At 53.8% G+C, this 26,489-nt stretch overlaps 1 protein-coding gene across 1 annotated transcript; it reads right to left on the reverse strand.

The window, feature by feature from the left end:
• Window positions 1–62: 62 nt before the first annotated feature.
• Window positions 63–15,942, reverse strand: LOC137315078 (transmembrane protein 100-like). Its single transcript, XM_067980022.1, has 2 exons — window positions 15,618–15,942; window positions 63–525 (listed from the first exon to the last, which is right to left on the reverse strand). The coding sequence occupies exon 2, from the start codon at window positions 492–494 to the stop codon at window positions 111–113; it is 384 nt and encodes a 127-aa protein (XP_067836123.1). The 5' UTR covers window positions 495–525; window positions 15,618–15,942; the 3' UTR covers window positions 63–110.
• Between the last annotated feature and the right edge of the window lie 10,547 nt (window positions 15,943–26,489).

A 26,489-nucleotide genomic window follows, 5' to 3' on the forward strand; every position in this document is an offset into this window, starting at 1 on the left:
TTTCTCCATCACGGAGGAGGGAGAGAGGCCCCGGTTCACGGGGGGCCTCCCCACCTCACTCCGGCACCACTCCCCTCACCCTCCCTCCCTCCCTCCCTCCCTCACCGGCCTCACTCTGCCCGCCCCTCGCCCACCAGCTCCGTGAAGCTCTCTTCCCGCTGAAGCTTCTGCCGGCGGCCGAGGCAGCGGACGGCCCAGGAGGCCGCCAGCGCCAGGAGGCCGCCGCCCAGGAGGGTCAGGCCCAAGAGGGAGAGGACGGAGCCGTGCGTGTCCCGCCCGTAGGCCAGGCCCGTGACCGAGGCGCCCACCAGCACGGCGAGCACGCCCAGGGCGAGGAGGCAGCGGTGGCAGGAGTTCCCCAGGCCTCCCGTGGCCTCGGCCACCGCCCGCTCGGGGGCGGGGGGACCGTGGAATCGGACTTTGTCGTTGGCCAGGTCGGCGCTCGCTCCATCGCACGCCAGCTGTTGCACATCTGCCCGGCCGTTCTCCTCCATCTTTGACCGGGCGCTTTCCTCCCAACGGACCCTGGAAGACACAACGGAGAAAACGGGGCAATGGGAAAGGAGCAGGAGACAGAGGACAACCTCGTCCCGACCAAAGGCTCCCCAGCACCTCCCCACTCTGAGGTGTCAGCCCTGCCTCAGTGGGGCTCTCCCCCTCTCTCACTCTCTCTCTCCCTCTCCCTCCCCACTCCACAGACTTGAGCCCCATAATCCAGGCCCACACTCCCCATTGCCCTGGATCAATCCCCAAACTAATCCCACTGCCCCGCTCTCTCCCCATAGCCCTGGATCAATCCCCAAACTAATCCCACTGCCCCACTCTCTCCCCATAGCCCTGGATCAATCCCCAAACTAATCCCACTGCCCCACTCTCTCCCCACAGCCCTGGATCAATCCCCAAACTAATCCCACTGCCCCACTCTCTCCCCATAGCCCTGGATCAATCCCCAAACTAATCCCACTGCCCCGCTCTCTCCCCATAGCCCTGTATCAATCCCCAAACTAATCCCACTGCCCCGCTCTCTCCCCATAGCCCTGTATCAATCCCCAAACTAATCCCACTGCCCCGCTCTCTCCCCATAGTCCTGTATCAATCCCCAAACTAATCCCACTGCCCCGCTCTCTCCCCATAGCCCTGTATCAATCCCCAAACTAATCCCACTGCCCCGCTCTCTCCCCATAGTCCTGTATCAATCCCCAAACTAATCCCACTGCCCCGCTCTCTCCCCATAGTCCTGTATCAATCCCCAAACTAATCCCACTGCCCCGCTCTCTCCCCATAGCCCTGTATCAATCCCCAAACTAATCCCACTGCCCCACTCTCTCCCCATAGTCCTGTATCAATCCCCAAACTAATCCCACTGCCCCGCTCTCTCCCCATAGTCCTGTATCAATCCCCAAACTAATCCCACTGCCCCGCTCTCTCCCCATAGCCCTGTATCAATCCCCAAACTAATCCCACTGCCCCACTCTCCCCCCATAGTCCTGTATCAATCCCAAACTAATCCCACTGCCCCACTCTCTCCCCATAGTCCTGTATCAATCCCCAAACTAATCCCACTGCCCCGCTCTCTCCCCATAGTCCTGTATCAATCCCAAACTAATCCCACTGCCCCACTCTCTCCCCATAGCCCTGTATCAATCCCCAAACTAATCCCACTGCCCCGCTCTCTCCCCATAGTCCTGTATCAATCCCAAACTAATCCCACTGCCCCACTCTCTCCCCATAGTCCTGTATCAATCCCCAAACTAATCCCACTGCCCCGCTCTCTCCCCATAGTCCTGTATCAATCCCCAAACTAATCCCACTGCCCCGCTCTCTCCCCATAGTCCTGTATCAATCCCAAACTAATCCCACTGCCCCACTCTCTCCCCATAGTCCTGTATCAATCCCCAAACTAATCCCACTGCCCCACTCTCTCCCCATAGCCCTGTATCAATCCCCAAACTAATCCCACTGCCCCGCTCTCTCCCCATAGTCCTGTATCAATCCCAAACTAATCCCACTGCCCCGCTCTCTCCCCATAGTCCTGTATCAATCCCAAACTAATCCCACTGCCCCGCTCTCTCCCCATAGCCCTGTATCAATCCCCAAACTAATCCCACTGCCCCACTCTCTCCCCATAGCCCTGTATCAATCCCAAACTAATCCCACTGCCCCGCTCTCTCCCCATAGTCCTGTATCAATCCCCAAACTAATCCCACTGCCCCACTCTCTCCCCATAGTCCTGTATCAATCCCAAATTAATCACACTGCCCCACACTCTCCCCATAGTCCTGTATCAATCCCCAAACTAATCCCACTGTCCCACTCTCTCCCCATAGTCCTGTATCAATCCCCAAACTAATCCCACTGCCCCACTCTCTCCCCATAGCCCTGTATCAATCCCCAAACTAATCCCACTGCCCCACTCTCTCCCCATAGTCCTGTATCAATCCCCAAACTATTCCCACTGCCCCGCTCTCTCCCCATAGTCCTGTATCAAACCCCAAACTAATCCCACTGCCCCGCTCTCTCCTCATAGCCCTGTATCAATCCCAAACTAATCCCACTGCCCCACTCTCTCCCCATAGTCCTGTATCAATCCCAAACTAATCCCACTGCCCCACTCTCTCCCCATAGTCCTGTATCAATCCCAAACTAATCCCACTGCCCCGCTCTCTCCCCATAGTCCTGTATCAAACCCCAAACTAATCCCACTGCCCCGCTCTCTCCCCATAGTCCTGTATCAAACCCCAAACTAATCCCACTGCCCCGCTCTCTCCCCATAGCCCTGTATCAATCCCAAACTAATCCCACTGCCCCACTCTCTCCCCATAGTCCTGTATCAATCCCCAAACTAATCCCACTGCCCCGCTCTCTCCCCATAGCCCTGTATCAATCCCCAAACTAATCCCACTGCCCCACTCTCTCCCCATAGCCCTGTATCAGTCCCCAAACTAATCCCACTGCCCCACTCTCTCCCCATAGTCCTGTATCAATCCCAAACTAATCCCACTGCCCCACTCTCTCCCCATAGTCCTGTATCAATCCCCAAACTAATCCCACTGCCCCACTCTCTCCCCATAGTCCTGTATCAAACCCCAAACTAATCCCACTGCCCCACTCTCTCCCCATAGCCCTGTATCAATCCCCAAACTAATCCCACTGCCCCACTCTCTCCCCATAGTCCTGTATCAATCCCCAAACTAATCCCACTGCCCCACTCTCTCCCCATGGTCCTGTATCAATCCCCAAACTAATCCCACTGCCCCGCTCTCTCCCCATAGCCCTGTATCAATCCCCAAATTAATCCCACTGTCCCACTCTCTCCCCATAGTCCTGTATCAATCCCCAAACTAATCCCACTGCCCCACTCTCTCCCCATAGCCCTGTATCAATCCCCAAACTAATCCCACTGCCCCACTCTCTCCCCATAGTCCTGTATCAATCCCCAAACTAATCCCACTGCCCCACTCTCTCCCCATAATCCTGTATCAATCCCAAACTAATCCCACTGCCCCGCTCTCTCCCCATAGCCCTGTATCAATCCCAAATTAATCCCACTGCCCCGCTCTCTCCCCATAGCCCTGTATCAATCCCCAAACTAATCCCACTGTCCCACTCTCTCCCCATAGCCCTGTATCAAACCCCAAACTAATCCCACTGCCCCGCTCTCTCCCCATAGCCCTGTGTCAATCCCAAACTAATCCCACTGCCCCACACTCTCCCCATAGTCCTGTATCAATCCCCAAACTAATCCCACTGCCCCGCTCTCTCCCCATAGTCCTGTATCAAACCCCAAACTAATCCCACTGCCCCGCTCTCTCCCCATAGCCCTGTATCAATCCCAAACTAATCCCACTGCCCCACTCTCTCCCCATTGCCCTGAATCAATCCCCAAACTAATCCCACTGCCCCACTCTCTCCCCATAGCCCTGTATCAATCCCAAACTAATCCCACTGCCCCACTCTCTCCCCATAGTCCTGTATCAATCCCAAACTAATCCCACTGCCCCGCTCTCTCCCCATAGTCCTGTATCAAACCCCAAACTAATCCCACTGCCCCGCTCTCTCCCCATAGCCCTGTATCAATCCCCAAACTAATCCCACTGCCCCACTCTCTCCCCATAGTCCTGTATCAATCCCAAACTAATCCCACTGCCCCGCTCTCTCCCCATAGTCCTGTATCAAACCCCAAACTAATCCCACTGCCCCGCTCTCTCCCCATAGCCCTGTATCAATCCCCAAACTAATCCCACTGCCCCACTCTCTCCCCATAGCCCTGTATCAATCCCAAACTAATCCCACTGCCCCACTCTCTCCCCATAGTCCTGTATCAATCCCCAAACTAATCCCACTGCCACACTCTCTCCCCATAGTCCTGTATCAAACCCCAAACTAATCCCACTGCCCCACTCTCTCCCCATAGCCCTGTATCAATCCCAAACTAATCCCACTGCCCCGCTCTCTCCCCATAGTCCTGTATCAAACCCCAAACTAATCCCACTGCCCCACTCTCTCCCCATAGCCCTCTATCAATCCCAAACTAATCCCACTGCCCCACTCTCTCCCCATCGTCCTGTATCAATCCCAAACTAATCCCACTGCCCCGCTCTCTCCCCATAGCCCTGTATTAATCCCCAAACTAATCCCACTGCCCCACTCTCTCCCCATAGCCCTGTATCAATCCCCAAACTAATCCCACTGCCCCGCTCTCTCCCCATAGCCCTGTATCAATCCCCAAACTAATCCCACTGCCCCACTCTCTCCCCATAGCCCTGTATCAGTCCCCAAACTAATCCCACTGCCCCACTCTCTCCCCATAGTCCTGTATCAATCCCAAACTAATCCCACTGCCCCACTCTCTCCCCATAGTCCTGTATCAATCCCCAAACTAATCCCACTGCCCCACTCTCTCCCCATAGTCCTGTATCAAACCCCAAACTAATCCCACTGCCCCACTCTCTCCCCATAGCCCTGTATCAATCCCCAAACTAATCCCACTGCCCCACTCTCTCCCCATAGTCCTGTATCAATCCCCAAACTAATCCCACTGCCCCACTCTCTCCCCATGGTCCTGTATCAATCCCCAAACTAATCCCACTGCCCCGCTCTCTCCCCATAGCCCTGTATCAATCCCCAAATTAATCCCACTGTCCCACTCTCTCCCCATAGTCCTGTATCAATCCCCAAACTAATCCCACTGCCCCACTCTCTCCCCATAGCCCTGTATCAATCCCCAAACTAATCCCACTGCCCCACTCTCTCCCCATAGTCCTGTATCAATCCCCAAACTAATCCCACTGCCCCACTCTCTCCCCATAATCCTGTATCAATCCCAAACTAATCCCACTGCCCCGCTCTCTCCCCATAGCCCTGTATCAATCCCAAATTAATCCCACTGCCCCGCTCTCTCCCCATAGCCCTGTATCAATCCCCAAACTAATCCCACTGTCCCACTCTCTCCCCATAGCCCTGTATCAAACCCCAAACTAATCCCACTGCCCCGCTCTCTCCCCATAGCCCTGTGTCAATCCCAAACTAATCCCACTGCCCCACACTCTCCCCATAGCCCTGTATCAATCCCCAAACTAATCCCACTGCCCCGCTCTCTCCCCATAGTCCTGTATCAAACCCCAAACTAATCCCACTGCCCCGCTCTCTCCCCATAGCCCTGTATCAATCCCAAACTAATCCCACTGCCCCACTCTCTCCCCATAGCCCTGTATCAATCCCAAACTAATCCCACTGCCCCACTCTCTCCCCATAGTCCTGTATCAATCCCAAACTAATCCCACTGCCCCGCTCTCTCCCCATAGTCCTGTATCAAACCCCAAACTAATCCCACTGCCCCGCTCTCTCCCCATAGCCCTGTATCAATCCCAAACTAATCCCACTGCCCCACTCTCTCCCCATAGTCCTGTATCAATCCCCAAACTAATCCCACTGCCACACTCTCTCCCCATAGTCCTGTATCAAACCCCAAACTAATCCCACTGCCCCACTCTCTCCCCATAGCCCTGTATCAATCCCAAACTAATCCCACTGCCACACTCTCTCCCCATAGTCCTGTATCAAACCCCAAACTAATCCCACTGCCCCGCTCTCTCCCCATAGCCCTCTATCAATCCCAAACTAATCCCACTGCCCCACTCTCTCCCCATCGTCCTGTATCAATCCCAAACTAATCCCACTGCCCCGCTCTCTCCCCATAGCCCTGTATTAATCCCCAAACTAATCCCACTGCCCCACTCTCTCCCCATAGCCCTGTATCAATCCCCAAACTAATCCCACTGCCCCGCTCTCTCCCCATAGCCCTGTATCAATCCCCAAACTAATCCCACTGCCCCACTCTCTCCCCATAGCCCTGTATCAGTCCCCAAACTAATCCCACTGCCCCACTCTCTCCCCATAGTCCTGTATCAATCCCAAACTAATCCCACTGCCCCACTCTCTCCCCATAGTCCTGTATCAATCCCCAAACTAATCCCACTGCCCCACTCTCTCCCCATAGTCCTGTATCAAACCCCAAACTAATCCCACTGCCCCACTCTCTCCCCATAGCCCTGTATCAATCCCCAAACTAATCCCACTGCCCCACTCTCTCCCCATAGCCCTGTATCAATCCCCAAACTAATCCCACTGCCCCACTCTCTCCCCATAGTCCTGTATCAATCCCCAAACTAATCCCACTGCCCCACTCTCTCCCCATAATCCTGTATCAATCCCAAACTAATCCCACTGCCCCGCTCTCTCCCCATAGCCCTGTATCAATCCCAAATTAATCCCACTGCCCCGCTCTCTCCCCATAGCCCTGTATCAATCCCCAAACTAATCCCACTGTCCCACTCTCTCCCCATAGCCCTGTATCAAACCCCAAACTAATCCCACTGCCCCGCTCTCTCCCCATAGCCCTGTGTCAATCCCAAACTAATCCCACTGCCCCACACTCTCCCCATAGTCCTGTATCAATCCCCAAACTAATCCCACTGCCCCGCTCTCTCCCCATAGTCCTGTATCAAACCCCAAACTAATCCCACTGCCCCGCTCTCTCCCCATAGCCCTGTATCAATCCCAAACTAATCCCACTGCCCCACTCTCTCCCCATTGCCCTGAATCAATCCCCAAACTAATCCCACTGCCCCACTCTCTCCCCATAGCCCTGTATCAATCCCAAACTAATCCCACTGCCCCACTCTCTCCCCATAGTCCTGTATCAATCCCAAACTAATCCCACTGCCCCGCTCTCTCCCCATAGTCCTGTATCAAACCCCAAACTAATCCCACTGCCCCGCTCTCTCCCCATAGCCCTGTATCAATCCCAAACTAATCCCACTGCCCCACTCTCTCCCCATAGTCCTGTATCAATCCCCAAACTAATCCCACTGCCACACTCTCTCCCCATAGTCCTGTATCAAACCCCAAACTAATCCCACTGCCCCACTCTCTCCCCATAGCCCTGTATCAATCCCAAACTAATCCCACTGCCCCGCTCTCTCCCCATAGTCCTGTATCAATCCCCAAACTAATCCCACTGCCCCACTCTCTCCCCATAGTCCTGTATCAATCTCAAACTAATCCCACTGCCCCGCTCTCTCCCCATAGCCCTGTATCAATCCCCAAACTAATCCCACTGCCCCACTCTCTCCCCATAGCCCTGTATCAATCCCCAAACTAATCCCACTGCCCCACTCTCTCCCCATAGTCCTGTATCAATCCCAAACTAATCCCACTGCCCCACTCTCTCCCCATCGTCCTGTATCAATCCCCAAACTAATCCCACTGCCCCACTCTCTCCCCATAGTCCTGTATCAATCCCCAAACTAATCCCACTGCCCCACTCTCTCCCCATAGCCCTGTATCAATCCCAAACTAATCCCACTGCACCACTCTCTCCCCATCGCCCTGTATCAATCCCCAAACTAATCCCACTGCCCCGCTCTCTCCCCATAGTCCTGTATCAATTCCAAACTAATCCCACTGCCCCACTCTCTCCCCATAGCCCTGTCTCAATCCCCAAACTAATCCCACTGCCCCGCTCTCTCCCCATAGCCCTGTATCAATCCCAAACTAATCCCACTGCCCCACTCTCTCCCCATAGTCCTGTATCAATCCCCAAACTAATCCCACTGCCCCGCTCTCTCCCCATAGTCCTGTATCAATCCCAAACTAGTCCCACTGCCCCACTCTCTCCCCATAGCCCTGTATCAATCCCCAAACTAATCCCACTGCCCCGCTCTCTCCCCATAGTCCTGTATCAATCCCAAACTAGTCCCACTGTCCCACTCTCTCCCCATAGCCCTGTATCAATCCCCAAACTAATCCCACTGCCCCACTCTCTCCCCATAGTCCTGTATCAATCCCAAACTAATCCCACTGCCCCACTCTCTCCCCATCGTCCTGTATCAATCCCCAAACTAATCCCACTGCCCCACTCTCTCCCCATAGTCCTGTATCAATCCCCAAACTAATCCCACTGCCCCACTCTCTCCCCATAGCCCTGTATCAATCCCAAACTAATCCCACTGCACCACTCTCTCCCCATCGCCCTGTATCAATCCCCAAACTAATCCCACTGCCCCGCTCTCTCCCCATAGTCCTGTATCAATTCCAAACTAATCCCACTGCCCCACTCTCTCCCCATAGCCCTGTCTCAATCCCCAAACTAATCCCACTGCCCCGCTCTCTCCCCATAGCCCTGTATCAATCCCCAAACTAATCCCACTGCCCCACTCTCTCCCCATAGCCCTGTATCAATCCCCAAACTAATCCCACTGCCCCGCTCTCTCCCCATAGTCCTGTATCAATCCCAAACGAATCCCACTGCCCCGCTCTCTCCCCATAGTCCTGTATCAATCCCAAACTAATCCCACTGCCCCGCTCTCTCCCCATAGCCCTGTATCAATCCCCAAACTAATCCCACTGCCCCACTCTCTCCCCATAGCCCTGTATCAATCCCCAAACTAATCCCACTGCCCCACTCTCTCCCCATAGTCCTGTATCAATCCCCAAACTAATCCCACTGCCCCGCTCTCTCCCCATAGTCCTGTATCAAACCCCAAACTAATCCCACTGCCCCGCTCTCTCCCCATAGCCCTGTATCAATCCCAAACTAATCCCACTGCCCCTCTCTCTCCCCATAGTCCTGTATCAATCCCAAACTAATCCCACTGCCCCACTCTCTCCCCATAGTCCTGTATCAATCCCAAACTAATCCCACTGCCCCGCTCTCTCCCCATAGTCCTGTATCAAACCCCAAACTAATCCCACTGCCCTGCTCTCTCCCCATAGTCCTGTATCAAACCCCAAACTAATCCCACTGCCCCGCTCTCTCCCCATAGCCCTGTATCAATCCCCACACTAATCCCACTGCCCCACTCTCTCCCCATAGCCCTGTATCAATCCCCAAACTAATCCCACTGCCCCGCTCTCTCCCCATAGCCCTGTATCAATCCCAAACTAATCCCACTGCCCCGCTCTCTCCCCATAGTCCTGTATCAATCCCAAACTAATCCCACTGCCCCACTCTCTCCCCATAGCCCTGTATCAATCCCAAACTAATCCCACTGCCCCGCTCTCTCCCCATAGCCCTGTATCAATCCCCAAACTAATCCCACTGCCCCACTCTCTCCCCATAGCCCTGTATCAATCCCAAACTAATCCCACTGCCCCACTCTCTCCCCATAGCCCTGTATCAATCCCAAACTAATCCCACTGCCCCACTCTCTCCCCATAGCCCTGTATCAATCCCCAAACTAATCCCACTGCCCCACTCTCTCCCCATAGCCCTGTATCAATCCCCAAACTAATCCCACTGCCCCACTCTCTCCCCATAGTCCTGTATCAATCCCAAACTAATCCCACTGCCCCACTCTCTCCCCATAGTCCTGTATCAATCCCCAAACTAATCCCACTGCCCCACTCTCTCCCCATAGTCCTGTATCAATCCCCAAACTAATCCCACTGCCCCACTCTCTCCCCATAGTCCTGTATCAATCCGCAAACTAATCCCACTGCCCCGCTCTCTCCCCATAGCCCTGTATCAATCCCCAAACTAATCCCACTGTCCCACTCTCTCCCCATAGTCCTGTATCAATCCCCAAACTAATCCCACTGCCCCACTCTCTCCCCATAGCCCTGTATCAATCCCCAAACTAATCCCACTGCCCCACTCTCTCCCCATAGTCCTGTATCAATCCCCAAACTAATCCCACTGCCCCACTCTCTCCCCATAATCCTGTATCAATCCCAAACTAATCCCACTGCCCCGCTCTCTCCCCATAGCCCTGTATCAATCCCAAATTAATCCCACTGCCCCGCTCTCTCCCCATAGCCCTGTATCAATCCCCAAACTAATCCCACTGTCCCACTCTCTCCCCATAGCCCTGTATCAAACCCCAAACTAATCCCACTGCCCCGCTCTCTCCCCATAGCCCTGTGTCAATCTCAAACTAATCCCACTGCCCCACACTCTCCCCATAGTCCTGTATCAATCCCCAAACTAATCCCACTGCCCCGCTCTCTCCCCATAGTCCTGTATCAAACCCCAAACTAATCCCACTGCCCCGCTCTCTCCCCATAGCCCTGTATCAATCCCAAACTAATCCCACTGCCCCACTCTCTCCCCATAGTCCTGTATCAATCACAAAATAATCCCACTGCCCCGCTCTCTCCCCATAGTCCTGTATCAAACCCCAAACTAATCCCACTGCCCCGCTCTCTCCCCATAGCCCTGTATCAATCCCAAACTAATCCCACTGCCCCACTCTCTCCCCATAGTCCTGTATCAATCCCCAAACTAATCCCACTGCCCCGCTCTCTCCCCATAGTCCTGTATCAATCCCAAACTAATCCCACTGCCCCACTCTCTCCCCATAGTCCTGTATCAAACCCCAAACTAATCCCACTGCCCCGCTCTCTCCCCATAGCCCTGTATCAATCCCAAACTAATCCCACTGCCCCGCTCTCTCCCCATAGTCCTGTATCAAACCCCAAACTAATCCCACTGCCCCGCTCTCTCCCCATAGCCCTGTATCAATCCCAAACTAATCCCACTGCCCCACTCTCTCCCCATACTCCTGTATCAATCCCAAACTAATCCCACTGCCCCGCTCTCTCCCCATAGCCCTGTATCAATCCCCAAACTAATCCCACTGCCCCACTCTCTCCCCATAGCCCTGTATCAATCCCAAACTGATCCCACTTCCCCACTCTCTCCCCATAGTCCTGTATCAATCCCCAAACTAATCCCACTGCCCCGCTCTCTCCCCATAGCCCTGTATCATTCCCCAAACTAATCCCACTGCCCCACTCTCTCCCCATAGCCCTGTATCAATCCCCAAACTAATCCCACTGCCCCGCTCTCTCCCCATAGCCCTGTATCATTCCCCAAACTAATCCCACTGCCCCGCTCTCTCCCCATAGCCCTGTATCATTCCCCAAACTAATCCCACTGCCCCACTCTCTCCCCATAGTCCTGTATCAATCCCAAACTAATCCCACTGCCCCACTCTCTCCCCATCGTCCTGTATCAATCCCCAAACTAATCCCACTGCCCCACTCTCTCCCCATATTCCTGTATCAATCCCCAAACTAATCCCACTACCCCACTCTCTCCCCATAGCCCTGTATCAATCCCCAAACCAATCCCACTGCCCCACTCTCTCCCCATAGTCCTGTATCAATTCCAAACTAATCCAACTGCCCCACTCTCTCCCCATAGCCCTGTCTCAATCCCCAAACTAATCCCACTGCCCCGCTCTCTCCCCATAGCCCTGTATCAATCCCCAAACTAATCCCACTGTCCCACTCTCTCCCCATAGCCCTGTATCAATCTCAAACTAATCCCACTGCCCCACTCTCTCCCCATAGCCCTGTATCAATCCCCAAACTAATCCCACTGTCCCACTCTCTCCCCATAGTCCTGTATCAATCCCAAACTAATCCCACTGCCCCACTCTCTCCCCATGGATCTGCATCTTTCTCTCCTTCAATCACTGATCCAATTTTCCTTTAAAAGATGCAATGATCTCTTCCTCACCCATTCCCTGTTATAAACCATTCCACCTTATAACAACCCTCTGATTAAAGTAATTTCTAACCTCTCTCCTCACTCTCTCAGTGACAGTTTTACTCGATGGCTCCTCGTGTCTGACTCCCCAAACAGACGAAACAGTCTATCCCCATTCGCTCTCTCAAAACTCTTTTTGTAATCGAAATAAACTCGATTAAATATCCTCTTAGCCTGCTCTGCTCCAGTGGAAAGAGTCCCAGTTTGTCCACGCCCTGCGTGTGAGATCCCCACCCTGCAAATTAATGATCAATGAGCTGCGTGGCAGTGTGCTCCAGGAATTCCCACCTGCTGTTCGACCATGTGAGGCTGCCAAGAGTTAAAACGGATTCGGATAATGAGCCTGTTACGTCGTGGAGGCTGAAGTAAAATTAATCCAGGCATTGTGTATGTGCTGGGCATTCTCCCAATCTCTCTCTCTCTCCCCTCCTTTAATCATCTTAAACCCCTCGATTAGATCCCCCCCTTAATCTTCTGCACTCGAGGGTGATAGGGGCCCAGTCTGTGCGACCCGTCCTCGTAGTTTAACCCTTTAAGCCCCCCCTCCGCCGTCTGTCTCCCGTTGATGAAAATCAGGCAGGGTGTAAAACAGGAGGTGGTTTTATTCCCGCCCGCAGTGTGAACTCGCCCGAAACCAGTTTTACCGACTTGCACACTCCCGCCCAACACCCCACAAGGGCAAAGAAATGGACTCCCAATTCTCCCGTCTCTTCAACTGGATTGAGGGGAATATCGTCTCCCGACCAAACGATTAAATGACATGGGATCTGACCGCTCAGGAGGAGGCCATTCGCCCCATCGTGTCCGTGCCGGCTCTTGGAAAGATCGATCCAATTAGTCCCATTCCCCCCGATCTCTCTCCCCCCGTGACCCTGTGAATTTTTCCCCTTCGAGTCTCTCTCCGATTCCCCTCTTGAAAGTTATTATTGAATCTGCTCCCTCCGCCCTTTCAGGCAGTGAATTCCAGATCAGAACAACTCGCTGCGTAAAAACATGTCTCCCGATCTCCTCGATGGTTCTTTGGACAATTATCTTCAATCCGTGTCCTCTGGTCACCGACCCTCCTGACACTGGGAACACTTTCTCCCCATTGGCTCCATCCCAAACACTCCTCATTTTCAACAATCCCAGCTCCTCCAGTCTCTCCACATAACTGAAGTCCCCCATCCCTGGTCCCACACTGGTCAATCTCCCCTTAACCTTCTCTGGTCTAAAGGGAACAATCCGAGCTCCTCCAGTCTCTCCACATAACTGAAGTCCCCCATCCCTGGTCCCACACTGGTCAATCTCCCCTTAACCTTCTCTGGTCGAAAGGGAACAATCCCAGCTCCTCCAGTCTCTCCACATAACTGAAGTCCCCCATCCCTGGTCCCACACTGGTCAATCTCCCCTTAACCTTCTCTGGTCTAAAGGAGAACAATCCCAGCTCCTCCAGTCTCTCCACATAACTGAAGTCCCCCATCCCTGGTCCCACACTGGTCAATCTCCCCTTAACCTTCTCTGGTCTAAAGGAGAACAATCCCAGCTCCTCCAGTCTCTCCACATAACTGAAGTCCCCCATCCCTGGTCCCACACTGGTCAATCTCCCCTTAACCTTCTCTGGTCTAAAGGAGAACAATCCCAGCTCCTCCAGTCTCTCCACATAACTGAAGTCCCCCATCCCTGGTCCCACACTGGTCAATCTCCCCTTAACCTTCTCTGGTCTAAAGGAGAACAATCCCAGCTCCTCCAGTCTCTCCACATAACTGAAGTCCCCCAACCCTGGTCCCACACTGGTCAATCTCCCCTTAACCTTCTCTGGTCTAAAGGGAACAATCCCAGCTCCTCCAGTCTCTCCACATAACTGAAGTCCCCCATCCCTGGTCCCACACTGGTCAATCTCCCCTTAACCTTCTCTGGTCTAAAGGAGAACAATCCCAGCTCCTCCAGTCTCTCCACATAACTGAAGTCCCCCATCCCTGGTCCCACACTGGTCAATCTCCCCTTAACCTTCTCTGGTCTAAAGGAGAACAATCCCAGCTCCTCCAGTCTCTCCACATAACTGAAGTCCCTCATCCCTGGTCCCACACTGGTCAATCTCCCCTTAACCTTCTCTGGTCTAAAGGGAACAATCCCAGCTCCTCCAGTCTCTCCACATAACTGAAGTCCCCCATCCCTGGTCCCACACTGGTCAATCTCCCCTTAACCTTCTCTGGTCTAAAGGAGAACAATCCCAGCTTCTCCAGTCTCTCCACATAACTGAAGTCCCCCATCCCTGGTCCCACACTGGTCAATCTCCCCTTAACCTTCTCTGGTCGAAAGGGAACAATCCCAGCTCCTCCAGTCTCTCCACATAACTGAAGTCCCCCATCCCTGGTCCCACACTGGTCAATCTCCCCTTAACCTTCTCTGGTCTAAGGAGAACAATCCCAGCTCCTCCAGTCTCTCCACATAACTGAAGTCCCCCATCCCTGGTCCCACACTGGTCAATCTCCCCTTAACCTTCTCTGGTCTAAAGGGAACAATCCCAGCTCCTCCAGTCTCTCCACATAACTGAAGTCCCCCATCCCTGGTCCCACACTGGTCAATCTCCCCTTAACCTTCTCTGGTCTAAGGAGAACAATCCCAGCTCCTCCAGTCTCTCCACATAACTGAAGTCCCCCATCCCTGGTCCCACACTGGTCAATCTCCCCTTAACCTTCTCTGGTCTAAAGGAGAACAATCCCAGCTCCTCCAGTCTCTCCACATAACTGAAGTCCCCCATCCCTGGTCCCACACCGGTCAATCTCCCTCTTAACCTTCTCTGGTCTAAAGGAGAACAATCCCAGCTCCTCCAGTCTCTCCACATAACTGAAGTCCCCCATCCCTGGTCCCACACTGGTCAATCTCCCCTTAACCTTCTCTGGTCTAAAGGAGAACAATCCCAGCTCCTCCAGTCTCTCCACATATCTGAAGTCCCCCATCCCTGGTCCCACACTGGTCAATCTCCCCTTAACCTTCTCTGGTCTAAAGGAGAACAATCCCAGCTCCTCCAGTCTCTCCACATAACTGAAGTCCCCCATCCCTGGTCCCACACTGGTCAATCTCCCCTTAACCTTCTCTGGTCTAAAGGAGAACAATCCCAGCTCCTCCAGTCTCTCCACATAACTGAAGTCCCCCATCCCTGGTCCCACACTGGTCAATCTCCCCTTAACCTTCTCTGGTCTAAAGGGAACAATCCCAGCTCCTCCAGTCTCTCCACATAACTGAAGTCCCCCATCCCTGGTCCCACACTGGTCAATCTCCCCTTAACCTTCTCTGGTCTAAAGGGGAACAATCCCAGCTCCTCCAGTCTCTCCACATAACTGAAGTCCCCCATCCCTGGTCCCACACTGGTCAATCTCCCCTTAACCTTCTCTGGTCTAAAGGGAACAATCCCAGCTCCTCCAGTCTCTCCACATAACTGAAGTCCCCCATCCCTGGTCCAATTCTGGTCAATCTCCTCTGCACCCTCTCCAAGTCCTGGACATTTACAGGATTTGATTTGAAAGGTAATTTTCCAATTCTCCCCTTGGTGAATTCTTTCCCCGTGTTCTCGTTTTACCTGCAAGGAATTAAGAGTCTTCTTCAGATCATCCAGGATCTGCAAACTTCTCTCCTTCTTTGTCTCCTTCTCTCTCCCCTGTCTCTCTCTCTCTTTCTCTGTCGATCTGCCTTGTCTCCAGAGTTCAGGTACAGCGATGTTCAGGGTTGACGATTATCAGGAACCAGACTGATTTCCAAGGATTGCCTCTCCGAAGCCTGGAAAGGCAAGAATCTCTCTCTGATCCAATTTGAAATCGATCCCACAGGTGAGCAAAAAAAGGATTGAAAAACTTCTTCGAAACTTTTTTGAAGAAAAATGCGACCTGCCGCTGTTAAAGTCACTCTCCTTTCTGGAGTTTGTTCTGCTGATTTACAGAAGTGAGGGACGCCCAGTGATTAAAACATCGATAAGGATCGACAGGCTGAGCACCACTTAGCGAGGGCTAGCTCCTCTTAAAGGGGAGGTCGTGACACTCGCCACCTCCCACACAAATTGACCACAGTCGTTTCCTTCAGGCAAACACAGGAGGCTCTGAATTGGGACCCGGTCGCTGGACATCTCAGCACGAGTTTCCAATGGAGTGAGAGCCCCGGGGGCCGAATATTTAAAGGTCCGCAAAGGCAGCATTAACGGGAATCTGTGATCAGGAGCTCATTTCAGTCTTGTTCAGTTGGAAGATGTTTTTTTGTGTCTCATCCAACGAACGACGAGATTATTTCCTTCTGAAAGAGAGATTTTTATTCAGTGTTGATTGTTGGAAAGAGGAGCTCAGTGTGAGTGTGGGTATACAGGGGAATGTACACAGGGCTCAGTGTGAGTGTGGGTATACAGGGGAATGTACACAGAGCTCAGTGTGAGTGTGGGTATACAGGGGAATGTACACAGAGCTCAGTGTGAGTGTGGGTGTACAGGGGAATGTACACAGAGCTCAGTGTGAGTGTGGGTACACAGGGGAATGTACACAGAGCTCAGTGTGAGTGTGGGTATACAGGGGAATGTACACAGGGCTCAGTGTGAGTGTGGGTATACAGGGGAATGTACACAGAGCTCAGTGTGAGTGTGGATATACAGGGGAATGTACACAGAGCTCAGTGTGAGTGTGGGTATACAGGGGAATGTACACAGAGCTCAGTGTGAGTGTGGGTATACAGGGGAATGTACACAGAGCTCAGTGTGAGTGTGGGTATACAGGGGAATGTACACAGAGCTCAGTGTGAGTGTAGGTATACAGGGGACTGTACACAGAGCTCAGTGTGAGTGTGGGTATACAGGGGAATGTACACAGGGCTCAGTGTGAGTGTGGGTATACAGGGGAATGTACACAGAGCTCAGTGTGAGTGTGGGTATACAGGGGACTGTACACAGTGCTCAGTGTGAGTGTGGGTATACAGGGGAATGTACACAGAGCTCAGTGTGAGTGTGGGTATACAGGGGAATGTACACAGCGCTCAGTGTGAGTGTGGGTACACAGGGGAATGTACACAGGGCTCAGTGTGAGTGTGGGTATACAGGGGAATGTACACAGGGCTCAGTGTGAGTGTGGGTATACAGGGGAATGTACACAGAGCTCAGTGTGAGTGTGGGTATACAGGGGAATGTACACAGGGCTCAGTGTGAGTGTGGTTATACAGGGGAATGTACACAGGTTTCAGTGTGAGTGTGGGTATACAGGGGAATGTACGCAGAGCTCAGTGTGAGTGCGGGTATACAGGGGAATGTACACAGGGCTCAGTGTGAGTGTGGGTATACAGGGGAATGTACACAGAGCTCAGTGTGAGTGTGGGTATACAGGGGAATGTACGCAGAGCTCAGTGTGAGTGCGGGTATACAGGGGAATGTACACAGAGCTCAGTGTGAGTGTGGGTATACAGGGGAATGTACACAGGGCTCAGTGTGAGTGTGGGTATACAGGGGAATGTACACAGCGCTCAGTGTGAGTGTGGGTATACAGGGGAATGTACACAGAGCTCAGTGTGAGTGTGGGTATACAGGGGAATGTACACAGGTTTCAGTGTGAGTGTGGGTATACAGGGGAATGTACACAGTGCTCAGTGTGAGTGTGGGTATACAGGGGACTGTACACAGAGCTCAGTGTGAGTGTGGGTATACAGGGGAATGTACACAGGGCTCAGTGTGAGTGTGGGTATACAGGGGAATGTACACAGCGCTCAGTGTGAGTGTGGGTATACAGGGGAATGTACGCAGAGCTCAGTGTGAGTGCGGGTATACAGGGGAATGTACACAGGGCTCAGTGTGAGTGTGGGTATACAGGGGAATGTACACAGTGCTCAGTGTGAGTGTGGGTATACAGGGGAATGTACACAGCGCTCAGTGTGAGTGTGGGTATACAGGGGAATGTACACAGAGCTCAGTGTGAGTGTGGGTATACAGGGGAATGTACGCAGAGCTCAGTGTGAGTGCGGGTATACAGGGGAATGTACACAGAGCTCAGTGTGAGTGTGGGTATACAGGGGAATGTACGCAGAGCTCAGTGTGAGTGCGGGTATACAGGGGAATGTACACAGGGCTCAGTGTGAGTGTGGGTATACAGGGGAATGTACACAGCGCTCAGTGTGAGTGTGGGTATACAGGGGAATGTACACAGAGCTCAGTGTGAGTGTGGGTATACAGGGGAATGTACACAGGTTTCAGTGTGAGTGTGGGTATACAGGGGAATGTACACAGTGCTCAGTGTGAGTGTGGGTATACAGGGGAATGTACACAGAGCTCAGTGTGAGTGTGGGTATACAGGGGAATGTACACAGAGCTCAGTGTGAGTGTGGGTATACAGGGGACTGTACACAGAGCTCAGTGTGAGTGTGGGTATACAGGGGAATGTGCACAGAGCTCAGTGTGAGTGTGGGTATACAGGGGAATGTACACAGAGCTCAGTGTGAGTGTGGGTATACAGGGGAATGTACACAGGTTTCAGTGTGAGTGTGGGTATACAGGGGAATGTACACAGAGCTCAGTGTGAGTGTGGGTATACAGGGGAATGTACACAGGGCTCAGTGTGAGTGTGGGTATACAGGGGAATGTACACAGAGCTCAGTGTGAGTGTGGGTATACAGGGGAATGTACACAGGGCTCAGTGTGAGTGTGGGTGTACAGGGGTTTGTACACAGAGCTCAGTGTGAGTGTGGGTATACAGGGGAATGTATACAGAGCTCAGTGTGAGTGTGGGTGTACAGGGGTTTGTACACAGCTCACTGCATTGATTATTCCCTGAAATCCTGGACTCAGGAACGATCCCACATCCTTCAGATTTGCCGTGGAAAAATGTTCCAACAAGCAACACTGAATAAAAATCTCTCTTTAAGAAGGAAATAATCTCGTCGTTCGTTGGATGAGACACAAAAAAACATCTTCCAACTGAACAAGACTGAAATGAGCTCCTGATCACAGATTCCCGTTAATGCTGCCTTTGCGGACCTTTAAATATTCGGCCCCCGGGGCTCTCACTCTGTTGGAAACTCGTGCTGAGATGTCCAGCGACCGGGTCCCAATTCAGAGCCTCCTGTGTTTGCCTGAAGGAAACGACTGTGGTCAATTTGTGTGGGAGGTGGCGAGTGTCACGACCTCCCCTTTAAGAGGAGCTAGCCCTCGCTAAGTGGTGCTCAGCCTGTCGATCCTTATCGATGTTTTAATCACTGGGCGTCCCTCACTTCTGTAAATCAGCAGAACAAACTCCAGAAAGGAGAGTGACTTTAACAGCGGCAGGTTGCATTTTTCTTCAAAAAAGTTTCGAAGAAGTTTTTCAATACTTTTTTTGCTCTCCTGTGGGATCGATTTCAAATTGGATCAGAGAGAGATTCTTGCCTTTCCAGGCTTCGGAGAGGCAATCCTTGGAAATCAGTCTGGTTCCTGATAATCGTCAACCCTGAACATCGCTGTACCTGAACTCTGGAGACAAGGCAGATCGACAGAGAAAGAGAGAGAGAGACAGGGGAGAGAGAAGGAGACAAAGAAGGAGAGAAGTTTGCAGATCCTGGATGATCTGAAGAAGACTCTTAATTCCTTGCAGGTGAAACAAGAACACGGGGAAAGAATTCACCAAGGGGAGAATTGGAAAATTTCCCTTTCAAATCAAATCCTGTAAATGTCCAGGACTTGGAGAGGGTGCAGAGGAGATTGATCAGTGTGGGACCAGGGATGGGGGACTTCAGTTATGTGGAGAGACTGGAGGAGCTGGGATTGTTCCCTTTAGACCAGAGAAGGTTAAGGGGAGATTGACCAGTGTGGGACCAGGGATGGGGGACTTCAGTTATGTGGAGAGACTGGAGGAGCTGGGATTGTTCTCCTTTAGACCAGAGAAGGTTCAGGGGAGATTGACCAGTGTGGGACCAGGGATGGGGGACTTCAGTTATGTGGAGAGACTGGAGGAGCTGGGATTGTTCTCCTTTAGACCAGAGAAGGTTAAGGGGAGATTGACCAGTGTGGGACCAGGGATGGGGGACTTCAGTTATGTGGAGAGACTGGAGGAGCTGGGATTGTTCTCCTTTAGACCAGAGAAGGTTAAGGGGAGATTGACCAGTGTGGGACCAGGGATGGGGGACTTCAGTTATGTGGAGAGACTGGAGGAGCTGGGCTTGTTCTCCTTTAGACCAGAGAAGGTTAAGGGGAGATTGACCAGTGTGGGACCAGGGATGGGGGACTTCAGTTATGTGGAGAGACTGGAGGAGCTGGGATTGTTCTCCTTTAGACCAGAGAAGGTTAAGGGGAGATTGACCAGTGTGGGATCAGGGATGGGGGACTTCAGTTATGTGGAGAGACTGGAGGAGCTGGGATTGTTCTCCTTTAGACCAGAGAAGGTTAAGGGGAGATTGACCGGTGTGGGACCAGGGATGAGGGACTTCAGTTATGTGGAGAGACTGGAGGAGCTGGGATTGTTCCCTTTAGACCAGAGAAGGTTAAGGGGAGATTGACCGGTGTGGGACCAGGGATGGGGGGACTTCAGTTATGTGGAGAGACTGGAGGAGCTGGGATTGTTCTCCTTTAGACCAGAGAAGGTTAAGGGGAGATTGACCGGTGTGGGACCAGGGATGGGGGGACTTCAGTTATGTGGAGAGACTGGAGGAGCTGGGATTGTTCTCCTTTAGACCAGAGAAGGTTAAGGGGAGATTGACCAGTGTGGGACCAGGGATGGGGGACTTCAGTTATGTGGAGAGACTGGAGGAGCTGGGATTGTTCTCCTTTAGACCAGAGAAGGTTAAGGGGAGATTGACCAGTGTGGGACCAGGGATGGGGGGACTTCAGTTATGTGGAGAGACTGGAGGAGCTGGGATTGTTCTCCTTTAGACCAGAGAAGGTTCAGGGGAGATTGACCAGGGATGGGGGACTTCAGTTATGTGGAGAGACTGGAGAAGCTGGGATTGTTCTCTTTAGACCAGAGAAGGTTAAGGGGAGATTGACCAGTGTGGGACCAGGGATGGGGGACTTCAGTTATGTGGAGAGACTGGAGGAGCTGGGATTGTTGAAAATGAGGAGTGTTTGGGATGGAGCCAATGGGGAGAAAGTGTTCCCAGTGTCAGGAGGGTCGGTGACCAGAGGACACAGATTGAAGATAATTGTCCAAAGAACCATCGAGGAGATCGGGAGACATGTTTTTACGCAGCGAGTTGTTCTGATCTGGAATTCACTGCCTGAAAGGGCGGAGGGAGCAGATTCAATAATAACTTTCAAAAGGGGAATCGGAGAGAGACTCGAAGGGGAAAAATTCACAGGGTCACGGGGGGAGAGAGATCGGGGGGAATGGGACTAATTGGATCGATCTTTCCAAGAGCCGGCACGGACACGATGGTGCGAATGGCCTCCTCCTGAGCGGTCAGATCCCATGTCATTTAATCGTTTGGTCGGGAGACGATATTCCCCTCAATCCAGTTGAAGAGACGGGAGAATTGGGAGTCCATTTCTTTGCCCTTGTGGGGTGTTGGGCGGGAGTGTGCAAGTCGGTAAAACTGGTTTCGGGCGAGTTCACACAGCGGGCGGGAATAAAACCACCTCCTGTTTTACACCCTGCCTGATTTTCATCAACGGGAGACAGACGGCGGAGGGGGGGCCTTAAAGGGTTAAACTACGAGGACGGGTCGCACAGACTGGGCCCCTATCACCCTCGAGTGCAGAAGATTAAGGGGGGGATCTAATCGAGGGGTTTAAGATGATTAAAGGAGGGGAGAGAGACAGAGAAAGAAACTATTTCCTCTGGGGGGTGGGGGGAGTCCAGAACAAGGGGGCAGAATCTTAAAATTGGAGCTCGGCCCGTTCAGGGGTGATGTCGGGAAGCATTTCTTCACACAAAGGGGGGAGTGGGAATCTGGAACTCTCTCCCCCCAAAAAAAAGCTGTGGATTCTGGGGGTCAGTCGGAGCTTTCAAGACTGAGATCGATGGATTTTCATTGGACGAGGGTATTAAGGGTCAGGGAACCAAGGTGGGGAGATGGGGTTAAGATCCAGATCGGCCCTGATCTAAAGTGAACAGCAGAGCAGGCTCGAGGGGCTGAATGGGCCTCCTCCTGTTCCTGTAGTAACAGGCTCGAGGGGCTGAATGGGCCTCCTCCTGTTCCTGTAGTAACAGGCTCGAGGGGGCTGAATGGGCCTCCTCCTGTTCCTATAGTAACAGGCTCGAGGGGCTGAATGGACCTCCTCCTGTTCCTGTAGTAACAGGCTCGAGGGGCTGAATGGCCTCCTCCTGTTCCTGTAGTAACAGGCTCGAGGGGGCTGAATGGCCTCCTCCTGTTCCTGTAGTAACAGGCTCGAGGGGCTGAATGGCCTCCTCCTGTTCCTGTAGTAACAGGCTCGAGGGGGCTGAATGGCCTCCTCCTGTTCCTATAGTAACAGGCTCGAGGGGGCTGAATGGGCCTCCTCCTGTTCCTGTAGTAACAGGCTCGAGGGGGCTGAATGGGCCTCCTCCTGTTCCTATAGTAACAGGCTCGAGGGGCTGAATGGGCCTCCTCCTGTTCCTATAGTAACAGGCTCGAGGGGGCTGAATGGGCCTCCTCCTGTTCCTATAGTAACAGGCTCGAGGGGGCTGAATGGGCCTCCTCCTGTTCCTATAGTAACAGGCTCGAGGGGCTGAATGGGCCTCCTCCTGTTCCTATAGTAACAGGCTCGAGGGGCTGAATGGGCCTCCTCCTGTTCCTACAGTAACAGGCTCGAGGGGCTGAATGGGCCTCCTCCTGTTCCTATAGTAACAGGCTCGAGGGGGCTGAACGGGCCTCCTCCTGTTCCTATAGTAACAGGCTCGAGGGGCTGAATGGCCTCCTTCCGACTCAGAGAGTGAGAGAGAGGGAGAGAGAGAGTGAGAGAGGGGGAGAGCCCCACTGAGGCAGGGCTGACACCTCAGAGTGGGGAGGTGCTGGGGAGCCTTTGGTCGGGACGAGGTTGTCCTCTGTCTCCTGCTCCTTTCCCATTGCCCCGTTTTCTCCGTTGTGTCTTCCAGGGTCCGTTGGGAGGAAAGCGCCCGGTCAAAGATGGAGGAGAACGGCCGGGCAGATGTGCAACAGCTGGCGTGCGATGGAGCGAGCGCCGACCTGGCCAACGACAAAGTCCGATTCCACGTTCCCCCCCGCCCCCCCCCGATCGGGCGGTGGCCGAGGCCACGGGAGGCCTGGGGAACTCCTGCCACCGCTGCCTCCTCGCCCTGGGCGTGCTCGCCCTGCTGGTGGGCGCCTCGGTCGCGGGGCCCGGCCTACGGGCGGGACACGCACGGCTCCGTCCTCTCCCTCTTGGGCCTGACCCTCCTGGGCGGCGGCCTCCTGGCGCTGGGGGGCCTCCTGGGCCGTCCGCTGCCTCGGCCGCCGGCAAAAGCTCTGGCGGGAAGAGAGCGTCACGGAGCTGGTGGGCGACGGGGGCGGGCAGAGTGAGGCCGGTGAGGGAGGGAGGGAGGGAGGGAGGGTGAGGGGAGTGGTGCCGGAGTGAGGTGGGGAGGCCCCCCGTGAACCGGGGCCTCTCTCCCTCCTCCGTGATGGAGCAAGAGGGACATCCGTACTTTACTGGGGGGAGGCGATTAATGGAACTCCTGGCAGGCCCGAAACATCAGCCATTTTGGAGGGCATTTGTGCACAGCAAGATCCCACAAACAGCAAGGTGATAAATGACCTTGAGACTCCGAGATGGGAGGGAGAGAGGGTCCAGTCGGCTCCCCTGGGTGTCTGGGAGACCCCTCGATCCTGGGCCCAGGCCAGAGGCCTCTCCCCAGGGAGGAGCTGGGTCTCAGGTCCCAGGCTTGTCAAGGGGGCAGTGGAAGGCCAGGGGGGGGAGCAGGGGGAGCGGGTGAGGCGTCTGCCCCCAGGATTGTCTGCCTAATTACAGCTCGTCGACAGATCGGGGAGTCCCTGCTTCAAGAGGAAGAGATAAAAAGGTGTTGAGATGGAGGCCCAGACTGACATCCTGTGCTCTCATTATCAGGGCACTTAATTCAGGGCAGGGCCCAGGCCCAGGCCCAGGCCCAGGGGGAGAATGTTGATCCTCATCTCAACAAATAGAAACACAAACTGGACTCTGTGTCCCTCGGCCTGGGCTCTTCATAAAGGGGAGGGTTCAGATCCCTCCATTCTCACGCTGCCCCTCTCCCTCACTCCCTGTTACTCACACTCCCCCTCTCCTCACTCCCTGTTACTCACACTCCCCCTCTCCTCACTCCCTGTCACTCCCTCACTCCCTCACTCCCCCTCTCCCTCACTCCCTGTCACTCACACTCCCTGTCTCCCTCACTCCCTGTCTCCCTCACTCTCTGTCTCCCTCACTCCCTCTCACTCACACTCCCCCTCTCCTCACTCCCTGTCTCCCTCACTCCCTCTCACTCACACTCCCCCTCTCCTCACTCCCTGTCACTCCCTCACTCCCTGTCACTCACACTCCCCCTCTCCCTGTCACTCCCCCTCTCCCTCACTCCCTGTCACTCACACTCCCTGTCTCTCTCACTCCCTGTCTCCCTCACTCCCTGTCTCTCTCTCACTCCCTGTCACTCCCTCAGTCCCCCTCTCCCTCACTCTCTGTCTCCCTCACTCCCTGTCCCTACCTCACTCCCTGTCACTCCCTCACTCCCTGTCTCTCTCTCACTCCCTGTTCCTGTCTCTCACTCCCTCACTCCCTGTCTCTCTCTCCCTCTCTCTCCCTCACTCCCTGTCTCTCTCGTTCCCTGTCACTCCCTCACTCCCTGTCTCTCTCTCACTCTTTCTCTCTCTCCCTGTCTCTCTCTCCACCTCTCTCTCTCTCTCCACCTCTCTCTCTCTCTGTCTCCCCCCCTCCCTCTCTCTCCCTGTCTCTCTCTCCACCTCTCTCTCTCTCTCCACCTCTCTCTCTCTCTGTCTCCCCCCTCCCTCTCTCTCTCTCTCTCCCTGTCTCTCACTCCCTCTCTCTCCATCTCTCTGTCTCCCTCTCTCTCACTCCCTGTCTCTCTCACTCCCTGTCTCTCTCTCTCTCCCTGTCTCTCACTCCCTCTCTGTCTCTCTCTCGCTCTCTCTCTCACTCCCTGTCTCCCTCTCTCTCACTCCCTGTCTCTCTCACTCCCTGTCTCTCTCTCTCCTTCTATCTAACTCTCTCTCTCTCTCTCTCACTCCCTGTCTCTCTCTCACTCCCTCCATCTCTCTCTCTTTCACTCCCTATCTCTCTCTCTCACTCCCTGACTCTCTCTCTCACTCCCTCTCTCTCTCTCACTCTCTCCCTGTCTCTCTCTCACTCTCTCACTCTCTCACTCCCTGTCTCTCCACCTGTCTCTCTCTCTCATTCCCTCTCTCTCTCTCCCTGTCTCTCACTCATTCTCTCTCTCTCTCCCTTTCTCTTTCTCACTCAATCTCTCTCTCTCTCCCTGTCGTTCTCTCACTCACTCTCTCTCTCTCTCCCTGTATTCTCACGCTGCCCCTCTCCCTCACTCCCTGTTACTCACACTCCCCCTCTCCTCACTCCCTGTCACTCCCTCACTCCCTGTCACTCCCTCACTCCCTGTCACTCCCTCACTCCCTGTCACTCACACTCCCCCTCTCCCTCACTCCCTGTCTCTCTCACTCCCCCTCTCCCTCACTGCCTCTCACTCACACTCCCTGTCACTCACACTCCCTGTCACTCACACTCCCTGTCACTCACTCACTCCCTGTCACTCCCTCTCTCGCTGTTTCTCTCTCTCACTCTCTCTCTCCCCCTCTGTCTCTTTCTCTCACTCCCTCTCTCTCTCTCTCACTCTCTCTCTCTCACTCCCTGTCTCTCCCTCTCCCCCGTCTCTCTCTCACTCCCTGTCTCTCTCTCTCACTCTCTCTCTCTCACTCCCGGTCTCTCTCTCACTCCGTCTCTCCCTCTCTCTCTCTCTCTCACTCCCTGTCTCTATCCCCCTCTCTCTCTGTCTGTCTGTCTGTCTCTCTCTCTCTCTGTCTGTCTCTCTCTCTCGATCCCTCTTTCTCTGTCTCTCTCTCTCTCCCTCGATCCCCCTCACCCTCTCCCTCTCTTTTTCTTTCTTTCTTTCTCTCTCTCTCTCTTCCTCCCTCCCTCTCCACTGTCTGTCTCTCTCCCTCTCTCTCTCTCCCTCCCTCAGTCTCCCTCTCTCTCACTCTATCTCTCTCCCTGACTCTCTCACTCACTCTCTCTCTCCTTCTGTCTCTCTCTTCCTGTCTCTCTCTCTCTCTCACTCCCTCTCTCTCTCTCTATCTCACTCCCTGTCTCTCTCTCTCACTCCCTGTTTATCCCCCTCTCTCGCTCACTCTCTTTCACTCCCTGTCTCTCTGTCACTCCCGTCTCTCTCTCTCCCTCTATCCAACTCTCTCACTCTCTCTCTCTCCGGGTCTCTCTCTCACTCCCTGTCTCTCACTCTCTCTCTCTTCCTGTCTCTCTCACTCCCTCACTCTCACTCACTCTCCCTCCCCCTCTCTCCCCCTCTCTCCCACTCTCTCCCCTCTCTCT

The sequence above is a fragment of the Heptranchias perlo genome, unplaced genomic scaffold, assembly GCF_035084215.1.
Source record: "Heptranchias perlo isolate sHepPer1 unplaced genomic scaffold, sHepPer1.hap1 HAP1_SCAFFOLD_532, whole genome shotgun sequence".
Classification (NCBI taxonomy): Eukaryota; Metazoa; Chordata; class Chondrichthyes; order Hexanchiformes; family Hexanchidae; genus Heptranchias; species Heptranchias perlo.